The following is a 24815-nucleotide window of genomic DNA, read 5'->3' as shown; positions in this document are numbered from 1 at the left end:
AGATAAGCAGCTCCAATCAGACATTTCACTGACTTTCCGTAGGGCAAATGATGCGTGAAATGCTCAAATTTACCCTCTGCATTCCGACATAACCACTAATGTGTGTGATCCTCTCTACTAACTGCTCCAGGCCATAGACAACTCTACATGAAGAGTATTGCCTCGCTTCATCTGCTTCTTACTTTGATGTCTAAGCCAAATGACTAGGTATAGATAAGAGAAAGAAACTTTAAAGAATTGGCAAACTCATCATAGATGCCAAGTAATGCAAAGGATATAAATTGTAGCTAAATGGCTTTTGACTTTGGCCAACAGACATGTCACAACATGCCAAGTACAGTAGTTCCAGGGATGAGGTGTCTGATTTTAAGGACAAGGAAGGAGACCTGAGCTGTAACACAACCTGCTACCTACTCTGGTTTAAATTAGGCATGGTTGGATCTGATTGCTGTGCAACCAGCACAAATCTCTGCAAGAAAAAAATATCTTCAAGTGATCTGCATGAGAACATATGGGGATGCCTAGATGGAAGAGTGCAGATACATCATTTCATCTCCTGTAATAGGCACCTGGTACCAGCATGATGTAGTGCCTATTCTCACATCCATTTTCCTCTGAAGTGTATCCTTCATTTGCATTAAAATGAGTTTATGAGGTTACCGTGTAAAGGTGGGGGTGCATACATGAAAGCACACAATTCATGATGCACACTGGCTCTCTACAGAGTAGAAATGAATCAAGTATGACTCCATAAAACTTATCTGTATGTCACAGTTCTGTGTAGCTGCATGAATGAGTCTCCTCCCCTCTCTACCCTCATGTCTTGAATATTTGTGTACCCCAGTCTTGCACTGTGATGCAGACACCAGGAGATGGAGCCCTTGCTCTTGTGTCTCTGGCTCCTGCTGAGGTCATCAGGGACAAAGAACACCCAGCATGTAAGCTCTGAAATGAGGAATCACTAGCTCTTGAAAGCCTGCTAAATTTGCACATAATAACTTATGGCAAGTCATGTCAACACCATGAAAGCTAGTCTATAGTTAATAACTATAACACTATGTGTGACATGCATAAAACAATCATGAACAAACCAATGTTTGTTGGGAGTACAACATTTACGGCATACAGTGTTAGATAGTACCACAGCAGTTCACATACCAGTGTCAACAAACATTTATTAAAAGTATCTGATGATGAAAGGTCCCCGGACAAAATAAATGCAAAACATAACTCTGCAATCAGTGGTATGATTACAGTACTAATTGTACATTTTATAACCACAATATTCATGTAAATTAAATGAGTTATAGTGCTTCAATACTTTGTACAGTAATCTGGAGGAGACGGCAGGATGCTGTCAAACAGATAAAATTCTTGCTCCTAGAGACAATGGAATGTTGTCACATGCTAAGTTTGTCAATGTTTATAGAGATATGCTGGTTTAATAAACACCCGGATTCTGTAATTAAGAAACAAACAAACAAAACAGGCCAGCCCTGGTATGGAATGTACACCATATCTTTTCCTCCTGTTGATTATGTCATACAATGCAAGCCTGTGCAACAAGGATAAAGAAAAAAAAATAGAAAAATGAAATTTTGTCAAGCAGTAGTCCTGGGAGTGTGACTGACTCAGCCAGTGGTACTCCTCACAGCTTTGATTGAAGGAGTGGAAATCATAGGAAGAGGAGTATGTGGATCAGTGCCATGAAGACTGGGCTGTACAGCGGCTCACTGGTAGACTGGTAGAAGGGTGACTCTATCGTAGAAGCGACCACTTGATTTGTTCTTTGGCAGACTGAAGAACCTGTGGAGGGAAACTAGTTTTAACCAACAAGTGATAACAGATAAATATGCAAGATCTAATTAATCATCTTAATTCGCTGAATGAAAGCCGAATCATAACCATAAAGTATGGGGATCGGGGGTTAGTCATTAATCACAGCCAGAGGAGGGATGGCGGTAGCCAGTCTCAGGCCTCTTAAATGACAACATTAATCAAGAGGAGCTCACACACAGGCAGACTCATGTAAGAACTAAAAGACAGGAACCACTGTTGGCTACCTACCACTGAATAATCAGTAACCATGTACACTGTCATACACAGAAGACAATGCAATATATGACAACCAAGAAGTGAGTGATAAAGTAGGAATGGAGGAGAATGAGGCTATAATAATGCCCTTTATTATATTATTCATATCATATTAATAGATTCTGAAGTAATGTATTTTAACAGTCAATAAACTAATGGAGCTTTTAAACTTTATAGCAGAGAGAAGAGAAAGGCAGGGATGTTTTTCTCACCTGGGTGACGGTCTGCTCGGTCAAAGGCACATCATCACCCTACAAGTACAATTATGTTACGTTAGCAGTTGAGATGACATCAAACTATATCAAAATATTTCTGAGAGGAGAGGAGCTTACTCTGAGAGCCACACGATGCACAACTTGTTGCGGGTCACTCTCTAGGATCACCCTGCAGGAGGCAGCAAAGAGGCAGAGCAATGATCAGTAATGCTACACTAATACTGCAGTCATTTAAACAAGACAGGACTTAGCATCAAAAGATTCAAGCTGCGCAATTTGTACTCACCCTCCATCTACAATTTCATCCACAGCAAGGAAGAGCCCCTCCATATTCTCCAACAAAGCTCTCCTCTCAACATTTTTTCTGCAGTGTGAGGAGAAAAAAAAGCTTAACTTTGTAGTCATCAGAAAAAGATTTGTAGAAATAAAGGTTTTGCAAAATAAACACTGTAGAAACATACCTCAACATCTGACTGAGAGAATCAAAGAGGCAATTTAGAACTGCCATAAGCATAAGCTGTAGAGAATAAAAGATTATATTAGAATTTGTTCATGTCTAATGAGTCCAAAGTGTTTTTATATGGGGAGAAAAAACAACAACAACAAAAATCACTCAAGAAATAACATGTGTGGAATCACTTCTTATGTTGTTCTCAATTTTTCTATAGACCTTAAGGCACACAATCTTCCAATTTATATTTACTTGGTACAGTTGTATGCTGAAGTTTGGGCACCCTTGACAAATAAAATATTTTGGTGATTTTTTTTAATAGAAAAGATGTAAACACACAGCCTCTCTGTGATATGGAGCATAAAACACAATATTTTCAGCAAACATTAATGTATAGTTACTTTTTATGTCATACATTGAACAAAACTAAAAGAATAAAAACATTGTGCAAAACTTTGGGTAAAAGATCAGGCACCCCACATAGTCAGTACTTCGTAACACCCCTCTGGCAGATATCACAGCTTGCAAACGCTTTTTGGACCCAGCTAAAAGTCTTTCAGTTCTTGTATTTGGGATTTTCTTCCATTCTTCATTGCAAAAGGCTTTTAGTTCTGCAATATTCTTGGTCCGTCTCGCATGCACAGCTCTTCTAAGATCTACCTACAGATTTTTAATTATGTTTCAGTAAGGGAACTGTGATGGATAACCTCCAGCTTGCATCTCTTGAGGTAGTCACTGGTGGATTTCATGGATTTAGGATCATTATTCTGTTGTAGAAGCCATCCTCTTTTCAGCTTCAGCTTTTTTACAGACAGTGGGATGTTTGCCTCCAGAATTTGCTGGACTTTAGCGGAATCCATTCTTCCTTCCACCCATGCAATGTTTCCTGTGCCACTGACTGCAACATAACCCCAAAGCAGGATAGATCCACCCCCATGCTTAACAGTTGGCAAGCTGTTCTTTTCATTAAATGCTGCTCCTTTTTTGTCTCCAAACATATGTTTGCTGATTATGTCCAAAGAGTTCAACTTTAACTTCATCAGTTCACAGCACTTGTTTCATCAGGCTTTTGTAGATGGTCCGTTGCATACTTTGACGTTGGATTTTATGATGAGGACACAGGTAAGGTTTTCTTCTACTGACTCTTCCACGAAGGTCTTGTTTGTGTTAGCATCGCTGCACGGTGGAACGGTGCACCACCACTCCTGAGTCAGCTAAATCTTCCAGCAGGTTTTTTGCAGTCAAATGGGGGTTTTGATTTGCCTTTCTGACCAGCATCCGAGAGTTATCTTGGTCTTCCAGATCTCATCGTGACCTCGCAAGTTCCCCTAAACTGCCATCTCTTAATTATATTTCGCACTGTGGAATCTGCAAGCTGACAACGCTTTGCGGTCTTCTTGTAGCCTTCCTCTGCATTGTGGGTATCAATGACTTCCATTTTTAGAGTCTTACACAGCTGCTTAGAGGAACCCATGGTTGCTGAGTGTTCGCACAAGGTTTGAAGAGTCAGAGTATTTGTAAAGCTTTAAAACCGGCAACAACGAACATTTCCTAGTGTTGCAATGCCTCAAACTTAACAAGCTAATTAAGGTATGAGATCTTGCAAAAAGAAGCCGAGACTTCAGAACTCTTAGGGTTCCCAAACTTTTGCACATGCCACACTGACTAAGATTACATGCACAAAATATTCTGGTTTTTGCCTTTATTCCGAAAAAGACAACATTCCTACTAAGCAGTTCACATGGCTAATGAAAATGAATGTTCCACAAATATTCACATTTACATGCAGCCCTGCATACTCTATTTATCACATCAAAATATAGAAAAGTGGAACGGGTGGAGCTGCTTGTGCCACTTTTCTTCTTTGCGTCTAAATAGGGTTTTTTTTTAAGCTTTCTGCTGGTGGTGGACTTCTCCAACCATGAGAACACAGCCTCCCTCTTTCATTCATTCAACCACCTTCTTGAAAAGGTTGGCGTTGCAATATTTGCGTATATCCAGCAATCTGTTGATATCCAAGTCTTTCAAAATATTTAAAAGGTGTGTTTCTCCTTCCGACCAGAAATGTGGGCTTTTCTTTTGGGAATACATCTCTACCCCAGCCGTACAAACTGTTGGCTAGCTGGTTTGTTTACAACGCATAGAGCTGACCATAAACGGACAAGAGGCCGTGTGTCACAAACTGTGGTAAAAACCCGATTGAGACACATATTCAGAATGCACTGTATACATGTCCAAAGAATGCTCCTAAAACCTGAATAATATCAGCATATCCCACGTCTTAATGAGACAATGCTACATTCAGAATAAGGCCTACTTCAGAATATCTGAACGGAATAGGCTATTTACATGACCTGTGTCAAATTCATAAAATTACTTTATTCATTACATAATTACCATCCAACTCCTGTTAAAAAAGATGATTATAAATAATATTGAATAATATAATTAAGAATAATATTATGGATAATATCACCTAATTCGTAATACTCAAAAATACAGATTAATTCACATTGATAAACATAATAATTTACATTCTAGAGCCACATGTTCTGTATGTCACAATATTAAGAAGACTAAACCAAAATAATCTGAAATGTGAAACAACGCTGTTGCACAACTCAAGAGAGTACATACAGTAGCTTCCAAAAGTCTGAGACCACATTCTCTGAATGGGAAAAAAGTCTGAGACCACTTTCCCATTCGGGGAAAGTGGTCTCAGACTTTTGGACCCTACTATGTAATGGATACTCCTAGCCAAAACATCTCGTATCTAGTTAAACTGGGCACTATAACTCAAAGTTGAATCTGGCATTTAGAAATTTATGAAAAAATAAAAACTTGAAAAATAGATCCATTGTTTCTTTTTGATCTGAACATAAATCAATTTTCTACATAAATGTCATCCTGAATCAGAAAAAACAATAATAATATGTTGAAATACTGTACGGTACTGATGTTTTAGGGCTTTAGAATATTGTTTTACACTTAGTATGATAACAATACTCAGAGGTTGCTCTTTGGTTTCTTATGATTCAAACCATCATAAGAGACAAGATGTGAGTAGGAGCACTTTTAGTAGATTTATATTTGTGTGACTTTGCTCATCGCATTATAGTTGAGCTACAATTCATGCCTAAAAAGAATTAATTAATTAAGCTTACCTCATTTTCATGTGAACTTCCAATCACATAAAAGAAGAGGTCTATGTTGCTCTTGTAGACAACAGTGAGGCCCTCGAGTAGCGCTATCTCACCTTAGAGCACAAACAAAACAACCATGCGTGTTAGAAATGTACTGAGGAGGAAAAAGTTGCATTTAATGAGGTAATAATGTCATCTCTTACTGTCCGTCCTGTGTGTTTTGTTGAATATGTTCTTCTCAAATGCTTTCTGCTCCTTCACTGTCGGGTATGTATCATCATAATACTGTGGATGGATTTAAAATAAAAACGTTATATTGATGTAAATCTATAACCCACAGCACACTTAAACTAGGTTGAACTCCCACTACAGGATACAACTAGTGATATTCTAAAAAAGACCAAAACCACCAGTGCGTTAGTCAGTCTTCAACTTCTCCAACTTTCCAACTTCTCTGCTCTGCCTGTGGCACTCAGTCACACACGCATAAATTCCAAATGAAAACATAGATCTTTAAAGTCAGGTTACAAATATATACTTTCAATATTTTCCTAAAATAGCATTTAGCAAACATTACTCAAACAGGAGTAAATGGTACATTTTTGGGGATCATTTTCAGCCATGGATTTGGTGCACTAGTGACCACCATTAGTGTAAAGCTGCAACAATTAGTCAATTAGTTGATTAATCAATTAGTCTGACAAAAAATAAATCGCCAAATATTTTGATAATCGGTTGTTTTTATTATTTTTTTTAAGAAAAAAAGTCAAATTCTCTGGTTCCAGTGTCTCCAATGAATATAATACAAATTAATATTTGTTGATTTGTGTAGTCCACTATCATTGTAAACTAAATATCTTTGGATTATTGACTGTTGCCCGGGACAAAACAAGACATATGAGGACGTCTCTTTGGGCTTTGGGAAACAGTGATCAATATTTTTCACCATTTTCTGAAATTTCATAGACAAAACAAATAATCAGTTAATCAAGAAAAGAATCAACAGATTAATTAATAATGAAAATTACATTAGTTGCAGCCCTACATGGTACTGAAGGAACACGTCGCCCAGTGTGACGGCATGGCTCATTGATGTGTTTTTAAAAAGTTTGGTTCAACAATATAGGTCTGTGGCACAGAGGAATAAAGTTATACCAGGCTTTGGCTACAACCAATACTTGCTATTGGATCAATTAATTGATGGTTTTGGTCCTTTCATAGGATTTGTCCACAATGACAATGATAATGTCACCAGACTTATCCTTTAATGCAGTTGGTCCAGAGCCAAGAAGTTCAGCTAGGAAATGGTTAGGAAAAGTTTACTCACATAGGTATTTTTTAATGTATAATTGCCTAACTTAATTCATACCTTGGCATAAAGCCTGTCTCCGTCGTTGTCCAGAATGAGAACTGCTTTGACAGTATACAAGGATGGTTCCTGTGAAGGTAGCAGACATAAAGCATTATCTTACTTCAGGCAAGTATTGTTACATTTGAGCACCGACTAACGTTAGTTGATTAGAACTCGTCAGCGCTAATCGGTGAAGTCGCCAAACAATCTTACAACAACTGAAAAAATTGAAGTTGTGACACCAAACTCTCCCGGGGTCGGCAGTGGAGACGCTACACATGAGATGAAAGAGTCAAAAAGCCATCCGACCAGAGTCAACAATATGATTAAAAGGAGGACATGATACTTCCACATCACCAACAAACATGTAATGTTACAAGCAGCTAACGTTAGCTACTTAGCCATCCTGTTTACGCTAACTTGCTAAACTGCCACATTGAAGACCGTTCCGAGAAACAATTACCATTACATTATTCTGTGATGTTGTTATAACTGACGGCTTGAATGACGCGTATGCTATGTCCAATTATTATTTTTGCCAAATACATTACCAGTATTGGAGAATCCATCTTCTTTCTTGTTAGCAAACCAGGTAGCTGGCTAATAGTGGCCTACGTAATACGTACAGTGAGTGAGGCTCTTTCCCATTGGCTGGCGTTGTGCGTACGGGGCAAAGAGCAGTTCACTACCGGGTGCGGAGACACGAAAGAAAGAGCATATCATAAATGCTGAAAATGAACATGTATGGCTTATTATAAAGTACATTCAAACGTGGCAGTAACTGTAACACGTTTGACCCTTCAGTAGGGGAAGTTGCAGCTTGACAGTGTCCCTCAGGTAAAGTAAAACATGTTCTCTATGAACCTGTAATATTTTTTAATAATTTTTATCCGTGGCCTGTCCCTTTTATTAACGCAAAGTTCACATAAAGTTAATCATTTATGCAATTCCCATATGTAATTCCCTGGTGATGATACCTATGGGGACTCTGCCAAGGGTAGGGTAGCCTATGGTAGTTAAACCAAATGGTACATTGTTTTGGAGGGTTTTAAGGACCTAAACTAAATATATAAATACATAAATAGTTATATAATTTAATGCTCAAATAAGTAATTATATAATTTAATGCGTAATAAATATATAATTGTATAAATAAATGCTTTAAAATGAATAAATATATAATTATATAATAAAATGCTTAAATAAATGAAAAAAGATATAATTGTATAACTTAATGCTTAGTTGTCACCATAAATAAATAAATAAATCACAAATTAAATGAGACATTAAATATTTTAATGTCAACTTTATTTATTTATTCATTAATTAATTAATTAATTCATTCATTCATTCATATATATTCATATCAGTGAACAGAACTCCCCACAGCCAGTATTTTCAATCAAGTGTTGGTTGGTCGCAGGAACATCTTAGGTGAAGATCAAAATTAACCAGCACACATTGAAATTACTTTATTGTGACTTTATTTGCAGTGAACAACGCGTTTCGCCTGTGAGTGAACCTGAAGAAGCTACAGGCGAAACACGTTCACTTCTAATGAAGTCACAGTAAAGTAATTTCAGTATGCGGTGGTTAATTTTGATCTTCATATATATTCAAATATTTACAAATATTTACACATTTGTAGGGGTCAGGGGGTGGACTCTGCCCTGCAATTGGTGGTTAAACTTGACTCTACTGTCATTGCCTAATCCAAGATGACAGCACTGAATTAAAGCTTGCATACTACAATGGTAGATATGTTGGCTGTAGCTGAACAGATGGAGGCAAACACCAATTCCTGTGCTTTTTTAGATCTGATTGAGGGCCTCGCTGAACAAATTGGAATGATATTGGCCCTGACTGACACAGAAATTAATGAAGCTGTATTCACATAGGTCACTTGGGTCATAGACTGTAAAAAATATGGACTTAGCCACCGTGACGTCACCCATTGGTTTTTGAAGAGCAGTTTTGAAACTCAAAGTGGGCAGCTCCAGCTGTCGCCATCTTGGCAGTGCCTGACTCTGTCTAATTCCCAGCTAATCCACCTAACGGCTAGCGACCTGTCACTCCTTGATTATGCATAACTTTATGACTTACTTTAATTGAAACGGGTGAGTTACAAAAAAGAATTGACCCCCGTACAGTTGTCATAAACAGGGAAATTAGCTATAGAGATCAAAACCGCTTTTTGTACTAGGCTGTAATAAACATGTTTATTTCTGCTGTAAAGTTGGGCATTTTAACATGGGGGTCTATGGGGATTGACTCACTTTTGGAGCCAGCCTCAAGTGGCCATTTGCAGTACTGCAGTTTTTGGCACTTCCGCATTAGCTTCATTTTTCAGCCCCGTTGCCACTTGTGCTCGGTCTGTAATACTGTTCATTTGCCAATCAGAGGCTTTAACCTGCCCCCTGACTTTTGATGGATGAAACTGACATATTTATTTATTTCGCTACAGCAAGCTACATTATGGATAAAGAAAAGTATGTATAAATAAACAAATAAAATTATGAATAGATGAATAAATGTGTGAATAAATGAATAAGTAAATAAATTCATTAATATACGAATGAATAAATAAATGTACAAATGTGTAAATATATAAATATATATATAAATGAATAAATAAATACGCAAATAAATTTAACATTTATATATTGAATGTCTCATTTAATTTGTGATTTATTTATGGTGACACTTAAGCATTGAATTACATTATTATTTTTTTAGTCATTTATTTGAACTTTTTATTATATAATTACATATTTATTGAGCATTGAATTACATTATTATTTTTTATTCATTTACCCAAGTATTTTATTATATAATCATATAATTTTATATATATATATATATATATATATATATATATATATATATATATATATATATATATATGTATATGTATATATGTGTATATGTATATATATATATATATATATATATATTTTTTTTTTTGTATATATATATATATATATATATATATATATATATATATATATATATATATATATATATATATATATATGTATGTATATGTATATGTATATATATGTATATGTATATATATATATATATATATATATATATATATTTATTTTTATTTTTTTTTGTATATATATATATATATATATATATATATATATATATATATATTTGTGTGTTTGTTTTGTTTTGTTTTCTGTTTTCTTTTTTTTTTTGGGGGGGGGGGGGGTTAGTTTCAGCCCTTAAAACCCTCCATACATTATGGGTTCAGTAGCTTGAGATGACAAATGTTTTCTGTAGGACTGCATGGTAACTCATTTACAAGCCATTTTAGCTTTCTCGTACTCATCAACATCCTTTTTCAGGATCCTCCTACATTTAACCAACTCCAATTATCTTAGTTCCCACTTCTGGGAAGCATTTGGAAACCCAGGCTGATGGGGATTTCCCTCTATCTCAGTCCATAAATGACATCACCATTTGGTCTTACTGTAAGATATTTTGGGGCTTGAGATTCAAATAAAATTGGAATACGTACAGTTCTACTGACCAGTGTATGGTAAAAAGATACAGTCTTTTTTGATGTGCATTCACAACAGCACTGTGGGCGACAATGAAATGTTGCAATACAGCACAATGTTTACACAATTCAGCCGCTAAGATTTCAAAATTACCCCGACTGTAGAGGAAACAGTGTGCTGCCTTGAACTAGCTGACACTTAAAGGTTCACTGTCACTGTCATCTCACCTCATCTCAGAAGTAAAACATATTATATAGTTATTTTCATACCCTACATGTAGCCATCACAGTGATGATGATGACAGGCAGAGTTGGCAATGGTGATGAATGAAAACTGAATGATGAATCAATGATGAATGAACACAAAAAGTGTATCACAACTGGCATGCTGCTGGCATTAAAAATGAACCACACCAATGATTTCTTTTAAATAAGTTATGTAAAAATGTATGCACCTGCACATCATAGTTGAGGAGCCATAAGGAATAAGCCATGAGTGAAAGATAAATTGACCTCTTTCATATTTAAAATATAGTCCCCTTCAGAAAATCTTCAAAACAGTAGGGGAACTGTTTAAGAGACTGATAATGTCTCTGATAGATCTCTTGTTCACTAAATGTTTACTACACCTTATTAGTCATATTGCTCAAGAAGATTAAAAAGTAGAAATTAATTAAACAATAACACAGTAATAGATTGAGAGGATAAAGTAATGTGATAGTGCAGGGTGCTCCCCTCTCCTCTGTGTATGCCAGCAACCACAGCAGTTAGCAGTTCTCTTCCTAAGAACCAAGCGCTCCTTTTATCAGTATGAAGCAGAGCTTCCGGCGACCAACATCCTCCTTTCCCTGCCTTCCCTCTCTGCCTCTGTATAACCAACCAGCCTTGGCATTCATTGTTATAAGGACGTGCAATCGCATGTGTACATCTACTATGTACATGCACACAAACACTTACAACAGCACTTAAAGACCCTTTTTTTTAAAAAAATATTACATATTTCTGTAGTAATTCTAGTTACTTAGTAATTCTGTTTTCCTACACCAGTTATATAGTGGGTGGCTTTGTAAGAAGAGAAACAAAGAGGAAACTAAGATTATCGCAAAAATAATCAAGAAATACAGTACTGCTGTTGCAAAACATTATCTTTATCTAAACATCTTGAGATAAGGCCTTATTGAGACATTCAGTAGTGATGCTGCATATTCAGGTTCCTCATTTGCTATTTTTCTGGTAGTGATGATTTGTAACCATAATGAAAAACATTCTAAGATACAGCAAGGTCATCTCCCATTTCTATCTTTCTTCAATAATTCTGAGAAGAACTGTATATGCAAAAAAGATAATTTTGTGTCCTGCTCATTGTAAGAAGATGATAACTGCATTAATTTGAATGTGCGTCTTTGTCCACAGCAGGATTAGGCCAATATGTGAAATAGGATACCAGCCATGCAGAGCACCTATAGCATGGTGGATCAAGTTCACAAACCCAGTCCAGTTGTGTTCTAGTCGGCCTATCACTACTATGAACTACTGAAAATACTGCCTTTTATTTGTAGTATTTTATTAAGTTCATAAGTTAACATGGGAGCAATATGTAAACTTTCCTTTGGTTTTTAATATTTCAGATCAAAATTGCAACTCAGTAATAATCAATATGATGCTGGAAGGAAAAAAAATAATACTATTCCATCTGACCTCACTATTTTTTTTCCTTTCCCAGAAACTGACTTCAAAAATATTCCCTTTTTGATACCACAACCCAAGACACACACTCATTTTGTTTAGTAGTGAGGTGGTTTTCTCCACTCATGTCTGATACAGCTTTCTGGATTACAACAAAAACCAAAGATGCCACATTCCTCCATCTTTAATGGACAAATGAAATGCCATGGAAACACTGGGATACACATATAAGGTGAGGAAACAAGAAAAAAAAAGTTTAACCATGAGTTTCAGCTTAGATTTAACACACCATAATATAAAATGATGTGGTCATTAAGAGAATTTAAGCCTAAGTGAGTCAACATGGCAGTTCCCAGCCAACATTTCCGGTCTATTTTTGAAGTTGAGATGTTCATAGCACCGTGGTGCACATTGAGTAAAGGCTGTCAGCCCTGAGAGGTTCATGCAAGCTGGAAAGCAGAGATGTCAAAGACTAATTGAAGCAAACAAACACAAACAGGGAACGTGGGCGTTGACCTGGGAACTGTGTCCAGATTCAAAACCACTGTGGTTGGAGTAATAACAGGGTGCTCTTTGGCATGCTGTGGTGGTGGTTGAGTCAGGGGCTGGGTGCTAGGAACTTGGGTTGGGAAGTCCCTTCTTTGATTCCTGGTAGACATTCACCTTTCTTGACTCTGTCAGCCACCTACTTTTTCCATCTTAGAACAATGACAGAGAAAACATTGTGATTTATGTCTCAGTGGGATGTGATATTGTAATAGGCCGCACAAAACCTTCCATGTTCTCATGCTTTCTGAATATACAGTGCCTCACTGAAATTCCTTACTCCCTTTTTTGTTTTTTACCAGCCCTAAAATGTGTATTTCTTTCACAAAACCTTAAGCCTTAGAATGAGTATAATCATGTTGTGTTTTTATACACTTATGAGCAGAATGTGTACATTGCTTTTAAAAGTCTTTAACCCCCTTTAGACATTTTTTCTGTATTATTGTTTAAGAAGTTTCATCATAGAAGAAGCCAGCTGCCGTTATTACTGGCAAAATAAACTGAACATGAACACCTTTTAAGTTATTCAACTTATCACATGTGTTAGTGGTAAAGAGTACTAACTAAATTTTAAAAATCTGTAGCAATTTGAGAATATTTTTGTGCAGTTCATGGAAATTTGTGTTAACTTTTTTCTGTTTATTAGTGTCAGAAATGTTGACCCACTGCGATTCAAGGAAGAGGGCAATAATGACATTTGCTTTCGCCCTTTTTCACTTTCTGCGAAAAAGAAATGCCATGTATTCGGAGAAGTGTGCATTTGTTGCACACAGCAGCTGTTTTATGTGAGAATGACTGCTGACTTTTTTTCTTCTCAGAAAATGGGCTGGGGATCTCTTTTATGCAAGTAATTCTACAAACATATATTTGCATCAACTTACTTTACAAAGACTTTGCAGTTTATTTTAAATATATGTCGGCCCTAACATATGTGTAGCCACAGAAGCTCAAATAACAGATGCCGTCAACAACAGATGCTGCAAAAAATGAAATCAGTTAGTTCCAAAATCATCATTGTCACTGTGAGTCACTTTTATCACTGCACATGAAAATAAAAAAGGTATTGCTTTATAAAACAATTAATATGCAACATCTCTACCATTAGTAATTGTGTGAAGGATGTTACACAATAGGGCAACACGTAGCCTTTGTGAGTTCACTGTTCCCAGTGCTTCAGATCAGGGCAATGAGGGGATTTTTTTGTGAAGGATTTTAATGGTCACTTGCTATGTAAGACACGCTCCCCTCCATTCTCCCCCTGCTCCTCTCTCTCCCTTGGCGGGTGCTCTGCCAGACAGAGGAACAATGTAGTCTTTCTTACCTGTCGCAGGGTGTACATTCCATCTCTACTAAACTAAGTCTCTATCCAGCTTCCAACCCACCTCTGCTTGAACAGGGCCCTCACTGCAACGCCACTTCTGACACCAGGTGCTCCATATAACACTCATCATACCTTTTGTTTGGGAGGATTTGAAAGGACACTGTTCTTGTACGGTTTGACCAGGACAGAGACAACCATGCGGCTAGTTTTCACTCACTCTTAGCTGTTTAATCAGATCAATATATTTGTATTGTCATCACAAAATTAGAGTCAAAATTGCTTGCAGGTTTTTCTCTTTTTTGGGGGGGATTTGTAAACATCTACCTACTTCAGTGTGGACTGACAGAATGACTGTGTGGTGCATGCCAGACTGTTGGTTTGTCATGTGGGCAAAAGGGAAATTTGGAGGTTAGGGTGTAAGTGTGCTATTAAGGATACAAGAAAAACTGTGGTGTGGGTGCTTTACAGGAAGATTGCGTTTGTCTGCACAGAGCCATCCCATTTATGCCGGTGGCTGTATGTGTAGCTGAACAGAGAGAGACAGACAGTTGAATAAGAGATAGAGGGAGAGGCCTCGTGTGTTTTACTGCTTATGATCTGTTGAAAGTAAGCAGCGTCACAACATATGTCGAATAGATTCTCCTTTTGCTAATGTTTTTCTTCTTCTTAACACCAGGATTGTGTTTCACGTCTGAAGTTCTTTTTTTCCTTCATCACCTGTTGAAGACGCAGAGAATGTTGCTCAGGTATGTTCACTCACATTTGACACACTTTCTATTGCAACACTATGTTGAGAGGATACAAATTTCCTATTTACATTAAATGTATATTGCATTATATTTAAGTAAATGTAACATTTCAGATAATATGACATCACACTTTATGTTAAGTTAAACTACTAAACAATGTAATTATATTGTCACTTAGACTTCCATTCATTTAAATTGTAAAGAATATACTTACATTTATGACACAGATTGTCTTTACATTTTAACAAATAGATTGCTACATTTTAGATCTTATTTATTTGAATTTTGATCTTCCTGACTTAATTAGACTCACTGTATTGTCAACTTCTTTTTTTTACTGACTGAACCAATAAATACAGTACTGAGTGCTGACAGTGAGTTATGATTCCTTACAGCAAAGGAAACAGTCTTCAGAAACTCACCACTAACAAAACACCGGTTATAGCAGGATATGAAAGTTATAACACCAGGTTCCAGCACATTTAAACATTACAGAATAATTCACATGTAGAAAACGATAGCAAATAGTCTTTCATGTAATGCACACAAATCTGTTTTGTAGTTCAGGATGAGGAAATTAGAAGTATGTTTATATATATATATATATATATATGTTTTTAAAAAGAAAGTGAAACATATCTGTTGCATTCTGGCCATGGATGACACTTAAAAATATATGTTATATACTGGAATTTACCAAATTTTGCATGTATGTTTTATTCAGATCTGAGACAGTTTAATTGATGCAGACCATGAAAGTCTCTTCAGTGGCTAATCCCATAGACCCAAAACTGTAATCTGTGATACCTCAGTGTGACACAGCCCATTGTTGCAGTTACTCCACTGCCAAATAAATAGCTTGACTTTGATCTTTGGTCATGTCAACTTTTTCATTTTAAATAATTCTAACTTAAAATGTATCTTCAAGCATCTAGAGACACTGACTGTCAGTGTCATTACTACAAAGTAGTTTCAGTTGTATTGTTAGTGCAGCCTGATGCTGCCACTTAATGATCCCTTTTTGCATTTATTGATGGAAACTCTCTCGCTCAAAAATATTCATTCAATTAACATGCTCCTGAGAATAACTTACGCAAATCATTAAAGTGATCTTTCCACTGTAAATGTTGAATTATTAGAATGAAATCAGAATTCTTGTTCATGCAACAGATACATTAAGTATTAGACTCTTCACATTTATTTACTTATTATTTCATTTAACAGGGACAATTCAGATAAACCCCGTTACATAAGGAGAAGTAACGCAACAGCTGTATTGTATGTGCTGGATTGTGTCATCTGAAGCTGATATGCAGCTTCTGTCCCTGGGTAGATTTTTAAATTCAAACAAAACAACTAAACAAACAAATTACTACAGCAGATTCAGGATACACACAACAGAACAGATAAAACAGACTGTGTGTATGTGTATATGCATGTGATGATGTGTCTATGTATTGTACACGTATGCACTGGCATGTAGCTGCAAGAGCGTGTGTGTGTGTATGAGTCTAAGTATATACTGTATGTATACAGTATGTAGGGCTGCAAATAACAATTATTTTCATCATTTAATACTGCAAATTATTAAATGATGAAAATAACTAATTTCTTGATTAATCGATTAATCATTTAGTCTATATTACAACAGAAAACAGTGAAAAAGTCTGATCACAGTTTCCTTAAGTCCAGTGTAACATCTTGAAATGTCTTATTTTGTCCGGCCAACAGTCCAACACCAAAAATGTTATGCTTACTATAGTGTAAGACCAAGAAAAGCAGCAAATTCTAACATTTGGAAACCTGGAACCACCAAGTGCTTGGCATTTTTCCTTGAAAAATTACTTAAACGATTAATTAATTATCAAAATAGTTGATGAATTTTCTGTCCAGTGACTAATAGATTAATCATTGCAGCTCTAATAGTATGTAGGTGCACATGTATATGACAAGTTGATGAATTCAAAACGCATTCCGTTTTTAAGCCACTGTTTCACTTCTGTATTGAACACTTTAAATTGTGTTTTTATTTCATGTGATAAGGCGTTTCTTATCTTTAACGGAAAAATTCTGAAATACAAGTTAAAGACACTAAAACTTTGAAAGAAGGTCGACTGTCAGAGCTTACCCAAAAAAAGCCAAATTATTACTGCAGACATATTAGACATACACCAAATTTTCCAAAGCGGCCATCAGGCCCCAGTCTGCCTTGTAGAGCCCGCTGTTTTCCCGCAGATTGTCTTATCAGGGGTTGTCATAGCTGCACCCCGGGACAGCTGATGGGAGGAGTCAACTGTGCTGAACATTTCATGTGTTCCAGAAGAACCTACACGACACCCAAACAGGCATTTATTTAGCACCAGCAAGTCTACAAATATGTAACATACTGTATGTATTGCAAATGCGTTTTTGAAGACGTGTTGTGTTGTAACGGTTTGCAGATATGTAACCTGAGTGAATGTATTTTTTATTTAGGTTTCTTCTTTCATCTACGTTGAAGTTTAGAGGCGGGGTAGGTGATAATAACTTGCTGTTCTGTGTCCCGTCAAGGTTGATTTTTTGCCGCAAGAGCCTGTCCTGAATGTGTTCAACAGCCAACTATGTTCTCCCACTGAGGAGAACCTGTGAGGTAGGTCTGTTTAACAGGTGGGAAAACAGACACCATAAGCCATAATCAAGCATTTAATAGACTTGTGAATGTTCTAGGTTTTTTTTTTAAATCAATAATGATTTCTTTTTTTTTTTTATTACAAGGTATTAGCCACTCCAGGCAGGCTGTGTGGTGGAGTGCCCATGCCAACTAATTTCCCTGGAGCTAGGCCTCATGGAGCTCCTCAGGACACAGAGATGGATATGGCTTGGCAGGAACTGATGGCCATCACAGAGCTGCAGGTAACTCTTTAGCATTGACACACAGAGAGCATGTAATGAAATCATAACTGCAAAATGTTACTATATGTTATGTCTTATTCCAGATATGCTTACTATATTATCATGATATGCCATGCTGCATTATAACTATCAGGTGCAGGTTTTATTCTTTTAACAAATGCTATTTCTGTCATATAAATGTTTTTGAGCTCCAAACTGACCAAGGTTTATAGAAACCTCAGCAGACAAATGCATTTTATTGATTAATTTTCATTAGTGACAGAGGTACATAAAGTATGAAACACAACAGCTAAAAATGTGGCTCATGAATTAATTTATAATTACTTAGCAGAATGCCAGTGGAATAGATACATATTCACCGATTTTAATGTGGTGCTCATTGTTGAAAAACTCATACAAGCTCAGGTCAGGTGGGCAACAATGGTCCATTTGAATGATGGCAGGATGAAGAGATTGTGAGAGGGGGCAAGTGCTGTATGTTGCTGGCGGCCCCCCTGCACCGCACAATAGCCATCTGTTTCCAAGTGAAACCTGATCACATCTATGAGAGCCCTACATAGGCTACGGGTGGCATACAGAAGTGGGGGCAAACTGTTCTATAGCAAACTAGATGAATTTTTAAAAAAGACTCCAGAGGTTTCATGAATTTAATAATAGCCTTCATTCTTTTTATTTCCATTGTTGTGACATGAAAACTTGTCAATTGTTTTTTTTTTGTTACAGGAGTTTGAAGCTCCTGGCGAAGGCTCCTACGCTCCAGCACAGTACCAAACCATGGAGCCCATGGTCCCTATGGGGGGGTATGGGATGGCTCAGTCCCATTCTGAGCCTGCTCCTGCTGCTTGTGAGCTCAACACCTCTGACACCTACGAAGGATGTTACTCTGAAGAGGTGCCTGTCTGTCACCGTCTAGGCAGCAATGCAGAGGCAATGTACGGACACACTGAATCTCACCTCAATCAAAGAATGCCCCCTGTCTCCTCTCAGACACAGCACTCACTCATGGCTCTTAGGGAGCAGATGAACATGTCAGGTACCAATCAAGGGCACAGAAGGGCCAATGCCTGTCTTTCTCAGGGTGTAAGTCGGCACATGCTGTGGAATACACATGGACATGCTCGTTCAGCTGATGATCTGGAGTCGGACTCTGGTCTGTCTCTGGGTTCTAGTCCGCCGATAGCTTCGCCAGATAATGCTGTTGGTGTTGCACCAGGTTACCAGAATGTAGACATAGGTATGACATATAGTGATGGTGAGCCAGACAGAATGACTGAGCACGCTAGAAGAGCACACATCCATTACTCAATGGACTATCAGAGTCAATCTCACTCATATTTCCACTCAGGTGCACACCCCTCTTATTTCCCTCCCCAACCCACTTTATCTCATACGCAACCTAATGCTCTGACACCTCGGTCGGTGAAACAACAGGCTCAGGTCGCTGCTCTGAATGACCTGTACAATGACTCCGGAGTGTCCACCAGAGGGAGCTCACAGCATAACATATATGCAAAACCACAAGGAAGTGTCTCCAGTCCTGCACCACTGAGCAGGGATGAGAGGCGGGCTGTGGCTTTGAAGATCCCCTTCCCCATGGATAAGATTATCAATCTGCCTGTGGATGACTTCAATGAGCTCCTGACACAGTATTCTCTGACTGAAACTCAACTAGCACTGGTCAGGGACATTAGACGGAGGGGGAAGAACAAAGTGGCAGCTCAGAACTGCAGGAAGAGGAAGCTTGAGAGCATCATTCATCTTGAAAGAGAACTGGGCCAGCTGCAGGCCCAGAGAGAGAACCTGGCACAGGAAAGGCTCCAGTTCCAGCGCAGCTTGGCTTTTATTAAATGTCGCCTTACAGACCTCTATGCAGAAGTGTTTTCTCACTTACGAGATGAAGATGGACAACCATATTCAATAGATGAATACTCCCTACAACAGACACCTGATGGTAAAGTCTATTTGGTACCTCACACAAATATGCAAAAGAGGGAGCAATGCTAAAAAATGGCCTTCATTACCTATTTATTCTGTTACAGAAGGTATACTGTCTTATTGTGCCAATTGAAAGTACTTTACAGGCTGGAAATTACATGTTCATTTCAAGGAATTAACCCTTGTAAGCAAGACTTGTCATACATGTATAAATGGACTTTTTTTCTCTACAATGACTGAAACCACACCGGAGCCCGTTATAAAAAATACTTTATTAAAAAAAGTAAAAAAGACACTGCACAGCAGTCTTCATTTTTTTCAGTTTCTTAGAAAAAAGTAATAAAAGTCTTCAGCACCAGCATTTCTCAGTAAACCTGTAACGAGACAGAAATCAGGTTTAAAAAAAAACAAAAAACTTTAATGTAACAATATGCAAGGTTTTGGTGATTTGTACCTGATCGAGCCATGAAGCCAAATGAAGTCAGGTTTTGGAGACCATGTGTAGTTTCCTAGAAAGTAGAAACACCAAGTGAGTAAAATGCAGTCTTTCAAAGAAAAGTGTGTTCATTTATTCACTTCATGCAATATGTTGTAGGACCACTATGCAATTAGGAGGCCCAGTTTACCAGTCAAAATTGGTGTAAGTCATAATAAAACTTGTTTGCACAAAAATGTTACGTCATTACTGGGCTACACAACTCACTACCAGCTACATGACAAAAGCAAGATATACTATCAGTAGTTGAGAAGTCTGGTCTTACCTACAGACAGCATTTAAGCCTTTTGGTAGCTGCTGCCTGCTAGCCTCAGGCTTCTGTTCTCACTCTCCCCTGCTTCAATGATCCTGGCGATGGTTTGCTACTTCTCTCCCTCAGCTGGCTTCCATGGCTAGCCTCAAAGACTTTGCATGTAAGCTAGCATCCTCCAGATGATCTTTGCAGAACTCAGGGTAGAGTTTGTACCAAGTGATGGGCTCTTTATGATGAATGCATTTGCACACCACTTCTCAGTCCTCAACCAGTATTATTGTAAATGGTCTTGATTTATGACTCATGGAATATGTGGTGACTACAGCATGGCTTCTCACACATTCATGCCTTAGGTAAACAGATTTTCAGACCCCTCACACCATGTAAATTATGGCCCTTACCCCATCTTTTAGAGCTTCTAATGGTGAACCCTCCCTTTCCCAAACCACTAAAAGACGCTAACAAGACTTAAAAAAAACTGAAAGATTGTTTATTTCAGCTTGATTGGATGCAGATACAAATAAAAACCAGACTTGAAGAAAAAATCTACATAAAACCTCATTGGAATGCTTGCTTTCCAGAAACACATGTCAATGAAAAAACACAAAACGTTTAAATGAAGACCCTCCATGATTTATCTACTGTACATCTCTTCTTGCAGCAGCTGTAACCTGCCACAACTGTTTGGCTGAGCAGATTTAGGAGGTGAACCTGCAGCTGCCCTGTCACTTCGCTTGCTCTCCTCTCCTTGCTCTCCTCTCCTAAGTACTCAGTCCTGTTGAACAATACGGAACAACATTGTTAACTGTGCACTGACTTTGTATGACCTGAGATCCAGAGTGATTTTTTTTTTTCTTAAATATATTGGTATCTGCACTGTACGACGATTCCCTGCCACTACAAACTCTGGTTTTATGATGCAAAATTGGTGGTTCAAGCATGCCTTCAAATACATACCGCTTCACATTTCAAAATCGTCCTGGACGGCCATATCCACCATTGTTTGAGCCACCTCCGTAGCCACCTTGAAACAACAAGGAACAGTCATTATACACACACACTTAGATCCTTCATAGTGCTGTTTCAGGCGGTATCCCTATTTAAAGACTTACCGAAGTTCCTGCCACCACCGCCGCCACCTCCGAAGTTGTTCTTCATTGGGCCAAAGTTAGAGGCCTGGGGGTCGTAGTGGCCCATGTTATTGTAGTTACTGCCGCCACCGCCGCCTCCACCACCACCACAGTTTCCTGTGGAACAAAGTAGGAAATTCTTCAGTAACCATATCTTCAGCGTGGACAAGTTATATTAGTGAAGGTGAGTCAAAAATACTCACCATAACCGTTGCTATCATAACCGTTTCCTCCATAGCCTCCGCCTCCACCCTGGTTGTAACCCTGGTTATAACCCCTGTTGCCGCCATTGTTATAGCCACCAGGACCGCCAGGGCCACCTCCATAGCCTAAAACGAACCATAAATCATCTATGAACATGTTGCCCAACTGCAATAGTGAAAACACTTGAGCCATAACAGAATTGCCAACTTACCGCCACCACAACCACCACCATCTCCTCCATTGCAATTGTAAGGGCCATCTCCATATCTACCCCTGCCACCTGAAAGAACCAAATCATGGAGTCAGGTATAAAACAACATACCACCGCAGTGTTTAAACCAATGGTCCAAGATGTCTTACCCTGATTGAAGCCTCTGTCATAGTCATAGGGCCTTCCACCACTGCTCCTGCCTGGAAAAGGAATAAAACAATTATTAACTCTAGAACACTTAATTGTACCAATATGAACTGTGTTTACAGCACAAATGAAACCTACCTCTCATTCCCATTCCTGCAGTCTGCATTTCCTGCCTTGTGAGGGCCTTCCTCACTTCACAGTTGTGAGAGTTGATTGTGTGGTATTTCTGGACTGTGGGGTGGAAAAGTAAATTAAGTGGCTATCCAAGACAATGTTCAGTTAAATGTGACAGCTACAGATCAGTTACCATAGTCACTACTTACTGACAATCCTGTCAACTGCATCGTGGTCATCAAAAGTCACGAAGGCGAAGCCCCTCTTTTTCCCAGTATTACGATCAGTCATAATATCAATGACCTCGATTTTACCAAACTGTTGGAAGTAATCCCGCAGATGTGACTCATCTGTATCTTCCTTGATGCCGCCAACAAAGATCTTTTTCACTGTTACATGGGCACCTGGCCGGTTTGAGTCCTGTGTTCAGAGAGTTTTGTTACAGCAAGTGTTTTTTTCTCCTCCTTTTTTGTAAAAATGTAAGTTTTTCAAGACTATTAAATATTCCTAGTTTGACATACCTCTCTGGAGACGGCCCGTTTAGGTTCTACCACTCTTCCATCAACCTTATGGGGACGGGCAGCCATGGCAGCATCAACCTCGTCTACTGAGGAGTATGTAACAAAGCCAAAGCCCCTGGATCTTTTGCTGTTGGGGTCCCTCATGACCTGAAGGAAGAGGCTTCAATTATTCCCAGCTTTAACCAAAACCCCTACAAACACATCCTTTCTAGGGCTGCAACTAGCCATTATTTTCACAGTCAATTAATCTGACCATTATTTCCTCAATCAATTGTTGGCTCTATAAAATATCAGAAAATGGTGAAAAACGATGATCACTGTTTCCTAAAGCCCAAGATGAGGTCCTCAAATGTCTTGATTTAGAGATTCAATTTACTGTCAGAAGACTAAAGAGAAGATATTCACATCTAAGAAGATTGAACCAGGGAATTCAGGTGTCTTTTCATAAGACTCGAAACCACTGATTGATCAAAATAGATGGTGATTAATACTTGCAACTAATCGATAAATCGTTGCAGCTCAAGTGCTTTCCAATTCTTACAATTATGTTAGAGCAGCAGCAAAGGTGGTGATGCTTGTCTTAATGAAATCCACTTACCACACAGTCTGTAAGGCTCCCCCATTGCTCAAAATGAGCCCGCAGGCTTTCGTCTGTGGTCTCAAAGCTCAAACCCCCAATGAACAGCTTGCGAAGCTGCTCTGGCTCGCGTGGGACCTAGACAGTGGACAAAGACAGAACAAAATATATAAAATTTAGTAAGCAGTGGGTGCAATTTGAGCTTTTAGAGAACAATAACGGTGAATAACCAATGCACTAATCATTAATCTGCCCTGCGTCACATATCAAAAACCAGGACAGGGTGGCGGAGGGAGACATCGCCGCCATTAACGTTAGCAGACCGGTCAGATTTTAATGATGAGTATTTTTAGCAACAATTACATGTAGACACTAAGCGCATGTGTCTGCTAATGTGGCGTTGCCACGTGTATGCAAGATACTGGCGCAAATCGATAAGAGAAATTAGTTAATTCCGTATATAGCTGACAACACGAACAAAAGGCCACGAGGCCCAACTGCTATAAAATGGCGGCTTTGCAGCGCTTGATAGCTGCTGCAGCTCTGCTGAAAACGTAGTCAGCTTACAGCACTGGGTTTAGTCCACGGTTTTAAAAAAACACATTTCATCCGCGTAATATGCAGGAAGAAGATATACGCGGCTTTTTTTCTTTTTAAAAATGCTTCTACTCACATCTTTAGACATCTTGCAGCAAAACCCTCGACGACTCCTCGTAAACTGAGCGGAGGAAGACGATCTGCGTCAGACGAGCTTCACTAGCCTCTCCACAGTACAATAAATAGTATTGGTTACACCTCTTCTACACAGCGATTGGCCAGTAATTCCCGCTGCAGTCTGTCGTCAGCAGTGATTGAGTTTTGATTGGACTACATCCAATCAATCACTACCAACGTCCAATCACCTGACGGGAGGCGTCCATCTCACAACCGACGATAAAAAATTGGTTCTGGCTATTATTTACATAGTGGATTTTTTTTCTTCCAAATTTTGTTGTTTGTGCACGATGTTGTCAATAAACATATAATTGATAATTGATCAATATAGTAAAAACTATGTTAATTCCATGAGTATGTTGAGGGAAAGTACCAGAAATCACCAATCTTAAATGATTTTTGGCTGCAGGAGGGGCTCAGCTTTTCTCACTGTAACAGCGCTTCATCAGTGGAAAATACCAAACAAAAGCACATTTATATCTAATGTGTTTTCTGATGAGACACATAACACATACGTATTATAATTAACATGTTTATAATGGAGTTACAGTCAA

The 24815-nt window shown here is 38.2% G+C and overlaps 3 protein-coding genes across 10 annotated transcripts; 1 reads left to right on the top strand and 2 right to left on the bottom strand.

Annotated features, from left to right (window-relative positions):
* Positions 1 to 1158: 1158 nt before the first annotated feature.
* Positions 1159 to 7912, bottom strand: copz1 (COPI coat complex subunit zeta 1). 2 transcript variants are annotated; one of them, XM_042408057.1, is made up of 9 exons: positions 7806 to 7912; positions 7273 to 7341; positions 6107 to 6188; positions 5925 to 6016; positions 2771 to 2826; positions 2596 to 2673; positions 2427 to 2478; positions 2307 to 2345; positions 1159 to 1806 (listed from the first exon to the last, which is right to left on the bottom strand). In XM_042408057.1, the coding sequence occupies exons 1-9, from the start codon at positions 7821 to 7823 to the stop codon at positions 1759 to 1761; spliced, it is 534 nt and encodes a 177-aa protein (XP_042263991.1). In that variant the 5' UTR covers positions 7824 to 7912; the 3' UTR covers positions 1159 to 1758. The 2 variants fall into 2 exon arrangements, with proteins under 2 accessions (XP_042263991.1, XP_042263990.1); XM_042408056.1 differs by lacking the exon at positions 7806 to 7912 and adding an exon at positions 7468 to 7623.
* On the top strand, positions 7536 to 20187 carry nfe2 (nuclear factor, erythroid 2). 6 transcript variants are annotated; one of them, XM_042408050.1, is made up of 6 exons: positions 7536 to 7621; positions 12489 to 12683; positions 14995 to 15064; positions 17618 to 17696; positions 17822 to 17959; positions 18683 to 20187. In XM_042408050.1, exons 4-6 carry the CDS (start codon positions 17649 to 17651, stop codon positions 19961 to 19963), a joined length of 1467 nt encoding a protein of 488 aa, XP_042263984.1. In that variant the 5' UTR covers positions 7536 to 7621; positions 12489 to 12683; positions 14995 to 15064; positions 17618 to 17648; the 3' UTR covers positions 19964 to 20187. The 6 variants fall into 6 exon arrangements, with proteins under 6 accessions (XP_042263984.1, XP_042263985.1, XP_042263986.1 ...); XM_042408051.1 differs by having other exon boundaries at positions 7540 to 7621; positions 12590 to 12683; XM_042408052.1 differs by lacking the exon at positions 7536 to 7621 and adding an exon at positions 8004 to 8091 and having other exon boundaries at positions 12590 to 12683.
* Positions 20179 to 24326, bottom strand: hnrnpa1b (heterogeneous nuclear ribonucleoprotein A1b). 2 transcript variants are annotated; one of them, XR_006095703.1, is made up of 12 exons: positions 24221 to 24326; positions 23569 to 23685; positions 22971 to 23117; positions 22659 to 22869; positions 22474 to 22566; positions 22338 to 22388; positions 22189 to 22257; positions 21977 to 22102; positions 21756 to 21890; positions 21601 to 21667; positions 20349 to 20403; positions 20179 to 20268 (listed from the first exon to the last, which is right to left on the bottom strand). XR_006095703.1 is itself a non-coding variant. In XM_042408055.1 (11 exons), exons 1-10 carry the CDS (start codon positions 24230 to 24232, stop codon positions 21612 to 21614), a joined length of 1017 nt encoding a protein of 338 aa, XP_042263989.1. In that variant the 5' UTR covers positions 24233 to 24326; the 3' UTR covers positions 21112 to 21418; positions 21601 to 21611. The 2 variants fall into 2 exon arrangements, 1 of the variants encoding a protein (XP_042263989.1); XM_042408055.1 differs by lacking the exons at positions 20179 to 20268; positions 20349 to 20403 and adding an exon at positions 21112 to 21418.
* Between the last annotated feature and the right edge of the window lie 489 nt (positions 24327 to 24815).

This window comes from Thunnus maccoyii, chromosome 4 (genome assembly GCF_910596095.1).
Source record: "Thunnus maccoyii chromosome 4, fThuMac1.1, whole genome shotgun sequence".
Classification (NCBI taxonomy): Eukaryota; Metazoa; Chordata; class Actinopteri; order Scombriformes; family Scombridae; genus Thunnus; species Thunnus maccoyii.
Note: the sequence above shows the minus strand (reverse complement) of the source record. Positions and strands in the feature narration are given on the sequence as shown.